At 36.3% G+C, this 16,167-nt stretch overlaps 1 protein-coding gene and 1 long non-coding RNA gene across 3 annotated transcripts; both read right to left on the bottom strand.

Annotated features, from left to right (window-relative positions):
- Positions 1 to 4,611: 4,611 nt before the first annotated feature.
- On the bottom strand, positions 4,612 to 6,670 carry LOC112574014. The gene is made up of 2 exons (XR_003101329.1): positions 5,601 to 6,670; positions 4,612 to 5,552 (listed from the first exon to the last, which is right to left on the bottom strand). It is a non-coding gene; the product is annotated as an uncharacterized LOC112574014 (long non-coding RNA).
- A 41-nt stretch (positions 6,671 to 6,711) lies between these two features.
- Positions 6,712 to 16,069, bottom strand: LOC112574227. Of its 2 annotated transcripts, none has more exons than XM_025255132.1 (4): positions 13,751 to 16,069; positions 13,038 to 13,303; positions 10,885 to 10,983; positions 6,712 to 9,847 (listed from the first exon to the last, which is right to left on the bottom strand). In XM_025255132.1, the coding sequence occupies exons 1-4, from the start codon at positions 15,880 to 15,882 to the stop codon at positions 9,801 to 9,803; spliced, it is 2,544 nt and encodes an 847-aa protein (XP_025110917.1). In that variant the 5' UTR covers positions 15,883 to 16,069; the 3' UTR covers positions 6,712 to 9,800. The 2 variants fall into 2 exon arrangements, with proteins under 2 accessions (XP_025110917.1, XP_025110916.1); XM_025255131.1 differs by having other exon boundaries at positions 10,129 to 10,983; positions 13,751 to 16,067.
- Positions 16,070 to 16,167: the final 98 nt, after the last annotated feature.

The following is a 16,167-nucleotide window of genomic DNA, read 5'->3' on the forward strand; positions in this document are numbered from 1 at the left end:
ATTAATACTATCAAAATTAATTTATTTATGGATACTGCTGCCTAATCCCCTATCCAAGATATACAAGAACTCCAAAAGCAATGCTTTAACTTTGTGTGGGATGGAAAACCTGATCGAATAAACAGGAAAGTTGCAGTGAAAACTGTCCGTAATGGTGGCTTAAATATACCCAACATTTGTCAATATATAAAAGCGCTAAAGCTAATATGGATTAAAAAGCTAAATGTCACTGAACACCAATGGAAAGATGTAGTGATAAAGATATACCCAAAACTCGTAGATATAGATAAATATGGCCCGAATGTGTACTGTGACACACAACATAATAATAAATTTTGGAAAGATGTATTAAATGCTTATAAGGAATTCTATTATTATGTCAAGCCAGAGACATCAGAGGAGGTGATGGCAGAACCAATACACTTAAACAGTAGATTTCAGCTTGGCCAGAAGGCTATTTTCTTCAAAAACTGGGTTAGTAAGGGGTTATATAGAATTCAACATTTCTATAATGAATCTGGTGTACTTTTGTCCCTGGGTGAAATTAATGCCAAGTATGGAACAACAATAGATATAGTTACATATATGGGATGTGCAAAAATAATTAAAAAATTTGTTCAGTCAATGGGCATTACAATTAGGAACAACACTGCACAAGAAACATCAAAAACTATTAAACTAATTAATTCTATAAAGAAAGGTTCCAAATATTATTACGAAATATTGACAGAAAACACAATCAGGCCCAAATGTTGTGAAAAGTGGGAAAATAAAATAGGGGCCCAATTACCCTGGAAAATAATATTTTCCAAGGTTCAAGGAATAAAAGATATTAAACTGAGATGGTTTCAGTGCAGAATTATCCACAGAATTCTAGGTACAAACTCCCTGGCAGAATATATGGGGGTAGAAGTTAATAATAAATGCACTTTCTGTGGCAACGAAAGGGAGACAATTGAACATCTATTTTGGCGCTGTAAGGCAACCAAACTATTTTGGACAAGCCTAGAAAAGGCAATAAGGGAAAAATGCTCTAAAAATAATAAATTAGCACTTAACGAATCTGTAATACTATTTGGATATGAAGCAAACTGTCCAATAGATAAGACGTTAGAGAATATACTACTAGAAGCAAAGTTTTTTATCTATAAATGTAAACTAGAGAAGAAACAGCCAGACTTAAGAGTTTTTATTCTGCAGTTAAATAGAAAATACAAGATTGAGGAATTTAGCGCACTTGTTAATATGAAATTGCAGGAATTTATAATAAGCTGGGCTGATTATATGAATTTTATGAGTTTATCTGAAAATATATAATTTCACGACTTTGTATTAAAAAAAAACCAAACAAACAAATAAAAAAAAAAGAAATCAATGTGACTGCCTGGTGGGGGGAGAGGTAAAACAAGAAAAGTAAAATAAATATATTTAATTTGTTTCTGCATTTAGTTTTAAAAGTCCTATTTTCTCTCAACAAACAAACATCTGGGAGGTTCAGAGAAAAATAATTAAATGTTAAACAGACATTATTTCCTCCATGTTCTACGAATTATCACGTCAATTACTGTGCAACTTCTAATTGTTTTTATTGATATGTTATTTATGTGGGTACTGTTTATTGATTTGTTTGCAGTCCTATGCTCCAGTGGCGGCAAACAGGACTAAGAAGTCTGTTTAGTAGTGATGCTACATATGCAAACTTTTGGAATGAAAATAAGGATTTCATGTCAAAGTTTCAGTGACTAACATTTTGTTTAAGTTATTTTTGGTGTTAACTAAGATGGGTCATTTAATATGCCATTTCCTGAGTTTTTCTTGTGTGAATATTTTTTATATGGATATTTTCTGAGTTTGAGAAATGGTCAAATTGTGAATGAAACCTATGAGTACTGCCCAAATTTTGCCAGTTGTAATCATGTGGTTGCCACATGTTATTGGACAGTATTGGCATTATGCCTTCTTGGGGAAACATTTAATCTCTCCTACTGGTACTTCAAACGGGAGTGCTTATCTCTGTGGGCTGCTGAAAAGTTTAATACAGTTTACTCCTTTTACATGTTTCTCAGTCTCTGTCTATGCTCTTTTGTGTGTGCATGCACACCCTTCTTTTTGAATGCTATATAGATGCACAGTGTTCAGCCCTAAACACATTTTTGCAGTACCTTTTTTTTTTTTTTTTTTTTTTTTTTTTTTTTTTTTTTTTTTTTTTTTTTGTTTTTTTTTTTTTTGTTTTTGGTTTTTGTTTTACAACATTTATAGGTCAATTTTTGCCTGTGAATTTCTGATACAAAGCAACTTTTGTGTAATGTTTTGTGTTTCATATTATAAGATACATTATTGGTGGAGAAAATAAAAACTTGAGGAAAAAAAAAAAAAAAAAAAAAAAAAAAAACTGTAATGATTTGACATATGTAATGTAAGTTAGAAAATGCTGTGCATGTAAAGCTTATGAGATGTAGGCTGCAACATCTTAGATTTCTTTAATTGCATTTCTCTCATCTATGTTCACATTATCTGATTATTCAATGATAGCCACTCTGCTTTGCTTGATAAATTGGATAGTAGAATCTAAGCCACATTTAGCAAGTTTATGTAATTAATATCATAATCAGGTAACTAATAGTGCATTATTATTTGCACTTTTATGACAACAGACGAAACTTTGCCCAATTTCTTTGGTAAAAATAATACTGCCATGTGTATATTATATAATAAAATAGTTAATTTGTAGTTTAACAAGTTTTGCTTGTCTATACACAGTAAGATTATTATGGTTCTGGTGTCTTTTCTAGAATGTCAGTAGCACGCCCTCAGCTTCGTGGCCTCCTGAAGTCTCACATTCAACGCACCTTAGCTGGTGCTGTTGTATTCTCTTGTATCAGCACTGTAGCCTGGAAATATGCTGTGGAAGAGCCCCGTAAAGCACGTTATGCTGAATTTTACAGGTAACCAACCATTTGGAAAAGAAAAAAGCTTTTAGCCTTAAGCTCCTGGTAGTTTAATCAATAATAAAAACATTCTATCTTGTGAACTGTGCGAGCTTGTGCTTGTCCTTTTTTGATATTCCAAGCTTTTGTTGGTAATGCTGCTATTTAAGGAAGTAGTGGATGACCGGAAGCTTTTGTTGGTAACGCTGCTATTTAAAAAAGTAGTGGATGTCTGGATGTCGTCGTTGACAAACCTCTACACTTTGTGTAATAGTCTATGCTCCCTGCTGCAGCTTGCCATTATATAGCCTTAGTTGCTGGCACTGTGTAAAACACAACCAACCAACCCTGCTGCGGCACATATTTCTGTTTCTTCTTATTTGATCGGCACATCTGTCTCACTTGTCACATGACTAAATACCTCTTTCTGAAAAGCTGCTTTCTTACAAGTACATAGAAATTGGTTATTTTTCAGGACCTACAATCCAACGCTGGACTTTGAAAGGATGAAGGCAGCTGGCATATTCCAGTCCGTAACCCCCGATGGCTCAATACTCAAACTATGGTAATAGGATGTTTACCTCAGGTGAGCATTGTCAGCACGAAGAATGATTTTAAATATGCTGCTCTTTCTTATTTTCTTTATCCCTTTTTATGATATAATATTAAGACATGTCTAATAAATCTCTTTGCCCATTAAAACTAATAATTACTTCTAGTCAGTTTAACATTAATGGATTAGTGTGGTAATTCAGATTTGGAAAAAATATCATCTCAGCCTTCTTCACACATGTAATACATCCAGCTACTCTTACTCAGTGAGCACTAGTGTTTTGAAATGTACTAAAAAAAATTTTGACATTCTCTTTTGCAAACAAGTTGTAATAGAGTATAAACTCTGAGTCATAACCTTACTTTGGAGAAGTCATCAACATAAGTATTTCTTGACCTGTATGTTTCAGGTGTGTTTGAATGTAACCAGGAACATTTTCTGATCAAGTCTGAATGAAAATAAATCACATTTCAAGGATTTAACAATTTTCTTGGTGTTAACTCTCTATAGAGAAGTGTGACATACATGTATGAGAGTGAACATGAAGCCTGTGGGGGGTGGTGGTGATAATGTGTCAGAAGGTAGCCAGTTCCAGCCAGTGTTATAAAGTTCCTTTCAGAAATGCATTATAAGGCAGCAAAATAGCTCCAGGTCTGCTGTTAGCATAAACAAGTCCACAAATGGTAAAAGGATCTCCTTTGGCTGTTTAGATTTTTTTTTAAAGTAGCAATTTAGTTGTAAGTTGTGACCCCACACATTTCTAGAGCACACTTATCAGCTTAATATCTCACAAAAAAAATATACATACAAGAATTGAAAGGTGTGAAAAGAGAAGGAAAGGATAGTTGTTTGATATGGCAAAAAGTGAATCTTGTTATAAGCTGCCAGTTTTTCTTTCTCCTCTCTAAATGATGCATTACATATAAAATAATATATTAAATATAAATAGTGGCAGCTGTACAAGTCTGGCTGAATGATGAGTTCTGAGTATTGATGTCCCGATTGTGATGAGAAATGTGACTCAGGATCCTATATGTTTAAGCCCTCCTTCGGTAGTGAATTAAGCTGCTTCAGAAATTAACAGCATATAACAAAATGTGTAAATCTCCATCTTGAACAACACAAGGCTGCTTATTTTTGCACATTTTAATGTCACTTTGCAAACAGGAACTGTACATGGTGTGTCCTTTCTTCCATTTTTCACAGACAAATTAATGTTGTAAACCATGTAAGGCTTGATTCAGCCTTTGAAAACAATGAAATATTGAGCTGTGTGGCAACTGTATCTTCACTTGCACAACTTTCTGGCCACTTCTGACAAGAAAATGAATAATATTAGAAGTCTTTACTGAATAATAAACTTTCCCAAAAGAAAAATCTTAAACTTTAATTTAAATGTGGCTTTTAAGTGCTATCAGGTAATTTTTTATAATAAAAAGGCATTGTGAAAGTGGTCTGTTAAAAGCAGAAAAAAGTAAATTCAACGGTAAAAAAACAAAGGTATAGTTTTCAATATGTGAAGATCATGTCAACTTGGAGGTCAGTAATAATAGTTACAAGGTTATGCTGCATCATCTAGTCTTCACAGAGTAAGCACACCAGTTAATACCTGTGTGGTGCAGCAAGCTTCCCCCAATCAACCCAGCTGTCAGGAAATGGGTATCTGACTCCATAGAGCAGGGTGGAGAAATGTTTTTCCTCTAAAGGCCACATGGATATTCGTGTCATTCATAGGCCATACAAAATTCTCAACTTAAAAATTAGCCTGCTATACTTCGTCAAGCTGTACTTTCATTTTTTCAATCCACCTGACATCAACTGTCCTCCAAGTCACCAAAATATAGGCAGCCAGCAAGAAGCATACGTGTCTTGTCTATCCCTAAATAGACATTTTCTTGCTCAAAATTTCAATTATTATTACAATTCACTTATATATATTGCTATAAAAAAAAAAAGGTCCTAGATTTACTGAATTTTGAGTCCCACCTGCCAGGCCATATCATATGTACAATGTTTCTCACCCTTGCCATAGTGTTGGGAAGTTAATGCAGCAAGATGAGATGAGCACCATCCTCACCATCTCTACCCCCAACAACCTGAAAAGGCTGACCTTTTTTTACCTTATCTTGACATTGTCTTGTTGCTTAAACAGTTTCTGAATGATAACATAAGAAGGCTAGTGCAAAGAGTATGCTCAGTTCCTCTTGCATTCTTTTTTCATGGTTCTCTCCAGTATATTTCCTATTTGATAAATGCCTCCGAATACACTAAAAGGTGTTTCATAGAGTATGCAGTTTTTTAATTTCATAGGATTTTTTTGTTTGAAGATTGTTAGCACTGGTCCTATCATTTTTGTTATCTATTTTCACTCTGATTTAAAGACCATATGTCATTTTTCCATTTTGTAGCCATGGAGCAGTTCAGTATCAAGCGATGCATTCTTACTGTAAAAACTCATTAAAAAAACTGGAGTGCTACGCAGAGACTGATCTCGCTTCACAGTGGCGACCACCAAAGTCACAAGAACAAACCTCAAATGATTGCCAAACTGAAGAGGAAAATTCAACCGGTAATTGGCGAAATCAATAGGGACGTCTGCAGAAGAGTTATCATTAATTTCAACAAAGCTGCAGAGAAGATGGAGGGGGACACATGCTCGATATCATTTTATAATTTTTAAATTGGAGTATATGTTAAATGAAATTAAATAAGACATTTGAATTGTACTTCAACTTAGGCTGATTTATTGCATTTTTTTTTAACTGCATACGTTATGAAACACCATGTATAACAAATATTACTTAAAAATTTCTTGATTAAGATATATAATTTATTCTAATAACTGATCACAGAATCATTTCATCATGTGGGGCTTGCAGTTCTTGGTACATTTTCTAACAGCAAAAATCAAAGAATTGTGGCCCTATATCCCAAAATATTTGTGTAATGTAAAATCGAGCTTAAAAGCAGGGATTGAATAGCACAAGAATTGTATTGCCCTTTCCATTCAGAAAACTGCAATGCATAAAATGTCCATTTATCTGCCATGTATCAATAATTATCTGCCTCATCAAAATAAATATTACAGCTGACAACTGACATCAAGTTTTTTAAAACAGGAAATTAATAAAAAGACATCAATTAAAAAAAACTGAAACTGTAAAATAATAAATGCAAAATTTAGCACTTAAGAACAAGAATGAAACATGGACAGCATAAGAGGGACAGGAAAACAACATATGGCAGATATGGAAGGAAGAGAATTCCATTGTTTCACTGCACAACAACTAAAAATCCTGTGGCCATAGGTTGTTCTGGTGGCAGGAAGAGTAAGGAGACGATCATCAGACGAGGAGCGTAGTCGTCTACCTGAGACGTAAGGGAAATAATCAGGACAGGTACCATCAAAGAAATTAAAACACAGCACTTACAGTTTGTACTGGATGAGAGAACAGATGGGAAGCCTAGCCTGTGTTGAAAATGAAGGAGAGGGGTGATGTCCTGTTTCCTAGCTCTAAGCAACAAACGTGCAGCAGCAATCAACATTATTTACATACTTAACTTGGAAAACACTATGTGGGTCTTATAATATTTCTTTGTAAACTATCAAGATAATCACAAAGCAGAAATGATCAAAAGTGAACATTCTACACTTTCTTCAAGCCTATAATTGTATTAGGGAAAGAAACTTTGATGATATATATATTTCAATCTAAATATTGCAATTTTAAGATAATATCAGCAATAATTACAAGCTATAATCTCAGCTGTACAACATAAGCATGAAAGCACGTACAGAAAACATTTTAAAGTCTTACCAAATAAATGGTTCAATTACTGTCATAATTTTAAGCTAAATCCACACACAGTATATGCTCAAACACACCATTAAATGAGATAAAGGGTACAGTCAGCCAAAGCTCTAGGACTCGTGCTGGTACTCCATGCTGAATACACTGTTGGGTTTAAAATGTAGTATTTTTAATAATTAAGCAGGCATGTCGCTTATAACGCACTACCCCCATTACTATATTCATATTCTTCCTTTCTGCATCAATGACTTCATAGAAGGAGTATAATTTTTTACACAGAAATCCACAATGTCACCAAAGACAACAAATTAATATCAGCAGTATTCGATATCAATCCTTATCTAAAATTGGTTCTTAAAGGCAGAACTTCTTGTGGGCAGTTTTGAAAATGGTTTTGCCTGGGCAAGGAAAGGTAGAAGTATCCACAGGGTAGTAATTAGAGACAACTGACCGCTAGTTACCAGCACCCCGTGTACTCCTACCTTCCCTCACATGCATGAAACCATTTCTTCCTACAATCCACCTTTAAGTCACTAATGACAATAATCATAAGCGAATGATAGACACTAAACAGGAGTAGAGTCAGGTACTTTCTTGCCAATGCCCTGTAGTACTATCAGCTTTTTTTAATAGTGAAATAATTAGATTATATTTACACGAGTTTTCACAGCTCTAGGTTGGTCACAAGCAAGAGGCTAAAAACGTCAACCATCACCGAGGTGTTGTCTGAAAGTCCTGCAGAATAGTGTAAAACTTCGTACCAAACTACAGACCAATGGAACAGATCTTTTGTGTATATGTATATAAGGAAGCCTTCATCATGATGTTTTAATGCTGAGTACATACTTTCACTTTCACAGGTTTCAGATAAAAAATAAAAATATTGCACATTACATAGATTACCATCGTATTACACAAATCAATTTAGCCCAACACGAACGTTGAGTACCAAGCATGTAAAACAGATGGTGTAGTTTGTTACTGTGACAGAATGAGCTGTTTGGTTTTGCACACTTTCATAATCAGCCTTCTATAGTTGTGGCTTTACAATGTGCCCAGGCTACCAATTGTTCAGATGTTAAATTATGCATCCAGGTTCAACAAACTCTCATTCTATGCCGATAAGAATAAAACAAAATCTGTTACATCACTTCTTGCTACCATTGTGACAAACCCTGAAGCACACATTTGGACAATCCTGAAGTTTAAGCTAGAGGAGGTTAAAGCCTATAAAAGTCAGGAAAGCATCTTAAAAGCAATGCTTTAAGTGACTTTGCCACTGTTAACCAAGGATGCCATTTGACATGGCATTTATAACCATCTACTGTTTAGCTGGTCAGGGCAACATGCAACATTCTGGCCTGTTTTAAGTCAGATTATTAAAAATGATCTTGTTCTTACATTTGCAAGTTTAACAATTTCACCAATAAATATGTTATGATATGTATACAAACTTGCACAGAAATTGAAAGATTTTAAAGTATACTAATAAATTCTTTGTACATGTTACTATATTTTGTGGAGATAAACACGTAATGCAGATTATTATTTTAACCATCCCACAGTAATTGTTGATAGGTATGGATGACTGTGGTGAAAAAAAAAAGCTGTAGTATGCATGTAGAGTTGTTTTTTTAACTGACAGCACATGCAGATTTTTGATGAGACCTTTAACTTGTGGTCCATTCAGAATATGAAGGAAAATGGATACAAAAGTTCAAGATCTAGTGTAATGCAAAATGGATTGTACTGGAAGCATAATACAAAAGACCAACATTGATATTAATAGGACAATCTTCTCAGGTTCAATGTATCTTTGAGAGGATCAATGATCTTGACAATCTCTGGACGGCTATTACCTGGGTGAACCTGTATCATCAAATCTGGGAAGAGAGTGGTGTGGGGCTAAAAGAATTGCTAAATTATTGCAGAAATGATTTATCTCTAGTGATCTCAGTGATAATGCGATGAAATGCTCTTCAATATTAGAAACAACCAAAAAAGCAAAAACCAGCAGATCTGCATAAATCCTCAACTATCATTATAAAATACAAAACTATATAATTTAAAAGTTAAATATGTGTAAAGTAGATTTTTTTTTAAATACTTGTAAGAAAGAAAATCCTTTTAAATTCCAACATTTAAAAAAGCATATGAGCAATTAAAAATAACTGAGGACAGAAATAAGACTATATGTTGTTGAGCACATCAGTTTCACCAGATCTAGCAAGCACATCACGCTAAAAAAGATCATCAGATTAAGAACTGAACCCCAAGATCCCTGATTTGCATGAACACAGCTCAAATGAAGATTGGTCCTCCATGAAGAATAAAGCTCAAGGTCACCTGATCCAAGCTCAGAATAAATGGATCACAAACTGAAAGGAACATTCACACTCTTTGGCCTTTTCCAGTGAAAGTCACCATGCACCTTTGCAGATGTCTGTATAAACATCTCATCTGCCACCTAGAGATGATGATAATGGCTGAATCAGCTACATGCATCTCTCACTTTTTCTTTTCTCTTGGCAGCACCTTTGGTCTGGCCCCCTGTCCTGCAACATCATGATAAATACCTGTGCATCATGGGATTCTAGTCAATGAATACTTCAAGATACAATGGATTTTGCCTGTTTATAAACTAAAGAAATAAGCTTGTTCAATTAAGGATTATGATGGGCTGTAAAAAATGCATATATTGCTGGATATTTTTTTCCTGGGCAACTGGGACAATATTGATATGTGTGTGTGTTGTGTCTGTGTATGTGTGTACACGCCTTTTCCAATCAGGTTGTAAAAATTTGTCATTTACTTTAGCTGGCATCAAAATTCCTACCTTCAGAAAGTGACATACACTCTGTTGCATCTGATTTTATTCCCTTTGTTCTTGGTGGTGCAACCGGCCTCTTTCCAGAGTTTGCTGATACTGGAGAGTCTGATTCAATCTTATTTGGCACTGCTGGGTTTGATGATGATGCAGATTTTGGAGGTACATTGTTACTGGGGGCTACAGGTAATTTTGGAGGCACATTGTGATTAGTAGATACTACTGGATTTGGCAGCAAAGTGCAATCAAAGGCTACCACTGGTTTGAGAGGCATACGGGAATCAAGAGGGACCACTGGTTTTGGGGGCGGTGCAGGCTTTGGTGGTCGATGATTATTTACAGTTTCAGAGGTTTTTTGTTTTTCACAAGTTTCTGCTTGTATCACATTTCTGAAGTCAGTCTTACTAACATTAACTTCCAATACTCTTTCTGCTAGTCCAGTAGCATCAAAACTATTGCCATCTTCACTACAGCTGTCACCAATGGCATCAATTTTTCGTCGTGGTCTTCTTGGTTTAGGAGATTTCTTTAATGAATCAAGTGCTACCAGGTCTGCTGAAGCCACAGAAGTATCATCTTCTCTGTAACTCATCTTTTCAGACAGACATTCTGTAACCTTTTTGTGGGATGGCTGTGTTGGTGATTTTACTTTTGGTATAGGTTTTGCGTACTCTTTATCTCTTTGTGTCAAACTGACATTTTCAGCTGACGCAGATAAAGACATCTTAAGGTGTCCTGATCGTGACATGCTGCTGCCTGACTGACCTGCCTGCAGTGACTTTGTCATCTGAACAGGAGGATGAGCAATATTCACATCTTCATAAGGATCATCTGAATCGTCTGAGTGCTCCCAAAGTTTAGCTCCTGAAACCAAAGAAAGTGATTCAGAAGGAAATTTTCAAGTTTGTTTTATACATGAGTATGAACTAGTTTGCAGCACAAATAAAAACCAAAAATCAAGTATAAAGGGTGAGGAATGGGATGAATTGGTGTTTTACGCAGAGTCACCAACCAAGGCTATATCATAGCAAAGCAGCTAGATCTGTAAACAGATATGCCACCTGCAGAGAAGGAACAGAGACAAGATCTGAACCCAGCACAGCCAATCTTCACTATGTTGGTCATAGGCACTAAACATTGCACCACCAAGAGTTTAAAGGATGAATATCACTTCCAGTGACACTGACATGAAGAAAGCAATCAATGATCCGAATTACCATCCAAAATTGACAAATAGGTGAAACAGTGTAATAAAGACACCTTTGCAACAAGATAACAACAATTGTTCATGCTGGATACAATATGTGGGCTCTTACAAGCATAATCTTTTTAACTAGACACAATAAAGAATGTTTGAGACAAATGTTTGCGCTTACATCGAACCCAATAAAGTGCAGTCCTTGAACTTAATTTAAAGCTTTAAAGTACATTGTTCACATAAGATTTACTATTATTATAGTTGTTTTAATATTTCTAGCTTTCTGAAATTAGAAAATTCACCCTCTGTGGGCAGATAACCTTTTACCACAGGATTATTTGAACTTAAAAAGCTGTAAGGATGCCATGGTCAAATTAAAAAGAACTAACACTATTATAAAATAACAGATACAAAATTTGTGAAAAGAAATTTGATGATCAAACTAGCTAAAAAGACCACTACTGTCAAGAAAAAATTATGTCAAATGATGTCAAAATGCAAAGATGAGCATGTGAAAAAATGGCAGTTTATGATCACACCTTACAAATTAAAATCCCAAGTAAGTCTTTAACTCACTTTAACCTTTTCATAAATACTGAGATGTGCGAAAAGATCAGGTATTTCAAAAAAACCATAAAAATAAACTTGAAAGAAAGAAAAATCAAAATTAAAATTCAATGTAAGCAGAAATAAAATGTTTCCATTTCAACCATGAACAAGTACTTTCTTGCAAATTACAAAATTATTAAGTATATACAATAGCATTTGCACACACACAAATTTTCAATAGGGTTACATAAAATATATGATCACTGAAATACTTAGTTCTGTAGACACTATATTTAATAACCTAAGCAGTAAATCTATAAACATAAATCCTGTTGATGAAAAATGGAACAAATGTGTTACTCGGATGGCACACAACGCCAGGAACCTAACCTGCTGTGCTTGCTTTTAACTGATGCGTTAAAATAAAATACTTCCATCACCTGGTTCATTAACAGCACACAACTCCACACCCTGCTCTCTGTTTTATCTGTTCAGTTCCACTCCCCAGTGGAATTGTATCTGATACCTCTCTTCAAGCACCTTAACATAAGAATTGCATATGCCACTTACGTGACACATTAGTACCTGAAAAACAGCTTATTTGTATGAAATAGACTCTAAAAAGGTGAAAAATGTCACCTGCCATCCTGATGTGTACCTTCACATCACATCATTTTTTAAAAGAAAGGTACATCTGGAAAAATTCAAATCTTCAAATCAATGGTTTCCTGTTTCTGTATTAAGAAATGCAACTCCACTTAAAATGGTTCATCTATTAAATGAGCAGATTTCATCCATTTCTAATTACACAGTACATGTTACTGAATATTATGCATGTGCAACCCTCTGTATATTGTTGCTGAATGTACTGCACATATTTATACACTATGCTGTAAATGAATATAAAACCTTCCTGGCGACCCAGTGGCATAACAGTTAGCACCTGTCCCCAGTACTGTGAGGGTTGGCTGTCCTGGGTTCAGATCTCGTCTTGGGTATGCTGTTGTTTCTCTGCATGTAGCATCTGTTTACAGGGCTGGCTGTTTTGCCATGATATAGCCTTAGCTGGTGGCTCAGAGTAAAACTCTTATTCCCTCCCCCTTAAATCCTCGCCCACCCATCTCCTGTCCCTGCACACCCCTTAGTACTTTCTGCTTCACTGTAAACTCACCTTTTTTGGCTGTCTCAGAATCTTGTTTTTTACTTTTGGGAGATTGGAGGGAAGGGCAATCGCCAACATCCCCCTGATAAACGTTGGCAGCAGCCTGAGGGGGCTGGAGGGCTAGGGTCAAAATTCCAGAGGCTGTATAACCTGGGGGGGGAAGTGTCACCTCACTCTCTGCTGCAGCAGCACGGGAAAACTTCCAATTCTTTGGATTAAATGCTTTGCTCAGCCGTTTGACTTGGTCCATAGTCTTTTTGCGTTGCTCCAATGATCTGAAAAGTGAGAGGAGCTGAAGTTTTGTATGTGTATTTTATAAGTTCTACAAAAAGTGAATCTTATTTATTTGCCTTGTTGACTCATTGGTTTTCATATAAGTTAATGCCACAATGACAAATATATGAATCTGCTAGCAAACAACAAACAAAATGTATGTCAGAAACTATCACATAAAAGCACAAGCTGTTTTTGAAAGTATTACTTCACTGATGTGCATTTAGTACACTGATGTGCTTGGCTATATAAATTAATATAAGCATTGTGTACAGGCAAGGACTAACTTTGATAGGATTGTACCATTGAATCAATAACTATTACATTTTGTGCTCTACATTACTACTATAGAGATTAAAAAAAAAAAGTAGCAAAGTTCTATTTCTTGCATGGTACTAAAACATGACACTTAACAAATTTCTATAAATTTTATATAATCAAATACTTACCCTGTTGATATTGTTCTTGGAAGTGAACTATCACTTGAAGCACCAGAATGGCTTCCTATACTGTCGACGCCTGTGCCTCCTTTGCAACTGGTCTGATTTTTGCCACTGATGCCAACATCCTCATACTCTGTAGCTAACTTTTTAGCACGTTCTAGTTCTTCATATTCACTTTCAGTGATCTCTTCAACATTTTCACACAATATCTTATGGGCTGGTGGCATGACAAAGTAGCCATCTGGAAACTCAAGTTTGCGCTTAAAACCCATCGTGATATTATATCGAAGTGGAATAAGGACACCAGTTTCCACAAGAGGGCTTATTGCAGAAGCTGAATCTAATGGAGAAATAAGGATTTCTTTTTCTGTGAGCACCTGAAGTATTTGGAATTCTGTTGGTAAACGTGAGTAACTTCCACCTTTTCCTTCAACCACAGAAACATTCCCTGAAGGTATGTGTTCCTTGCCAGAAAAAATGTCAGCTATACTAATAACCTTGAGGTCTGCTGGATCTGTTTTCTGAACCATACTGACTTCAAGATCCAAAGGAAGCTTTAATTTATCCAGTTTCCCTCCGTCTGGCCCCAGCCGTATACATTTTAACACAGTCACTTCTCCTGAAGAGCTGAGTTTGGATTTCCAGAATTCACTGCTTTTTACATTTCTGAATTTAAAAAATTCTCCTTTCTTTGGTTTCCAAGACTCTGTTTCATATTTTTTGACACGTAGGATGTCTCCATACTTCAGAATGAATGGTTGTGGAAAGTCAGCTGCAATGTCAGCCAAGATTTGCACATTTGATCCATTAGGTAGTGACAAAAGTTCCAGAACACTAGAAAACATACGAGGTGTCTCTACAAAATTAATATTTTCTGATTCTCTGATGCATAAGTAGTTGTTTTTCTTTGGATCTTTAACGAACAGTTTCTTTGAGTGCATTACCTCATGAGCAATTATATCTTTATAGATTCCAAGACAATCTGCCAATTTTTGGGGAAGTCCATGGTAACGAAGTAATCCTGCATGAATGGGAAGCTGATACTCATACTGAGCAGCAAAGCTACTGATGCTTTGAGGCTGTATCTTTTTTCTAACTGGTTCTTCATAGTCACTGGAAGATCCATGGAGCCGCACATGCAGGTTTGCGGAGACTGGTATCTTCCAGTTTGTATCTGGGTTATCTAAGGGTGTTACATCTATCGCTTCCTCTGGCTTTGACATACAAATAACACCAGTGAATGTTGATGGCATTCCTGGAATACCAGTAATTTCATCATCAAGATCTCTTGATGAATCACCAAAATCTATAAGAACACCATTTTCTGGTGCTAATTTTAAGCGTCTTGGAACATTTGCTAATCTTATTAACTCTTGAAGTGTGTAAACAGTTTCATCCTTGACCACTGTGAAATTGCCTCTGCAGCTGGAAGATAAGCTGATGATCTCTCCACTTTCTGTTCGACACTGTAGTCTGATACTAACTTTGTCTTTCGAATCTACAATCGTTTTAACAAAACGAAATTTATCACCGGGCTTGATAGAAAATCCAGGCAAATATGGATCATCGTAAGATGTGTTTGCTTCAAAACAAGTAGGACAATCCATGAGCAAGTCAGCAATTGTTGGGTAGGACACCACAGAGAGTGGTCTGTGTTTCGACAAAGATGGACACTCACTATCATCGTCCCCTGCCTCTTTAGGAGGCAAGACAATAAACTTTGTTGGTAACTCAGTACTCACCGTCACTTCGCGCTGCACTCTTGTTGCTGTTTCATAGAATGTCAGATGCACCTGAGGAGGTGCCAGGCCGTTAAGAACAAGGACATCGCCGCGTGCAAGTAACGCGCTGTGTGACATGAAGCTGCCTTCCGTGATGGCCACCGTCTGCGGTAAGGTGTACGTGGTGACGAATTCCTTCAGCGTCAACTGAGCTTCCTCTGAGTACAGGTGGTCTGATCCCTCTTCATCTGAATCAGGCGCTGCGGACGCCATTTTGTTTGTCCCCTGGCGCGCTGGTGTTTCCGTGTGTCTCTCGCTTGCGACGAGCGCACCTGTGCGGGGTGGTGGTGGAGAGGGAGGGGGACAGGTAACAGTAGTTGTTTCCCTTGGCATGCTGTGACATCCACGGCGAGACATGCAGTGACAGTCGTAGGTGCACTGGTCTCGACAGGAAACACGACGACCGGCCAGAAGACGCCCCTGCTGATTATTTTTTTTTTTAATTAATGTTAATGAAGACCAGCAGCGACCCACCCCTGGCGCAGAAGTAAATTCAGTTTTAAGTGACAGTCGCTCAGTTCTACGTTTTGTATAAAAGTCCCACCCACGGGCCGTATATTCATTTCATCCAGCCTGCCTAGACAATCGTAAATGAGTAAATCTATGACTTTTTACATAGCAAAATCAATGTACATGTATATT

Source organism: Pomacea canaliculata, linkage group LG10 (genome assembly GCF_003073045.1).
Source record: "Pomacea canaliculata isolate SZHN2017 linkage group LG10, ASM307304v1, whole genome shotgun sequence".
NCBI lineage: Eukaryota > Metazoa > Mollusca > Gastropoda > Architaenioglossa > Ampullariidae > Pomacea > Pomacea canaliculata.

Bases quoted from the DNA above. Each gene is read 5' to 3' on its own strand.
- LOC112574227 (XM_025255131.1), bottom strand. From the start codon at position 15,882: ATGTCTCGCCGTGGATGTCACAGCATGCCAAGGGAAACAACTACTGTT. The intron at 13,304-13,750 runs GTAAGTATTTGA...CTCACTTTTCAG, and splicing joins CCAAGAACAATATCAACAGG to ATCATTGGAGCAACGCAAAA. The intron at 10,984-13,037 runs GTGAGTTTACAG...CTTTGGTTTCAG, and splicing joins TTCTGAGACAGCCAAAAAAG to GAGCTAAACTTTGGGAGCAC.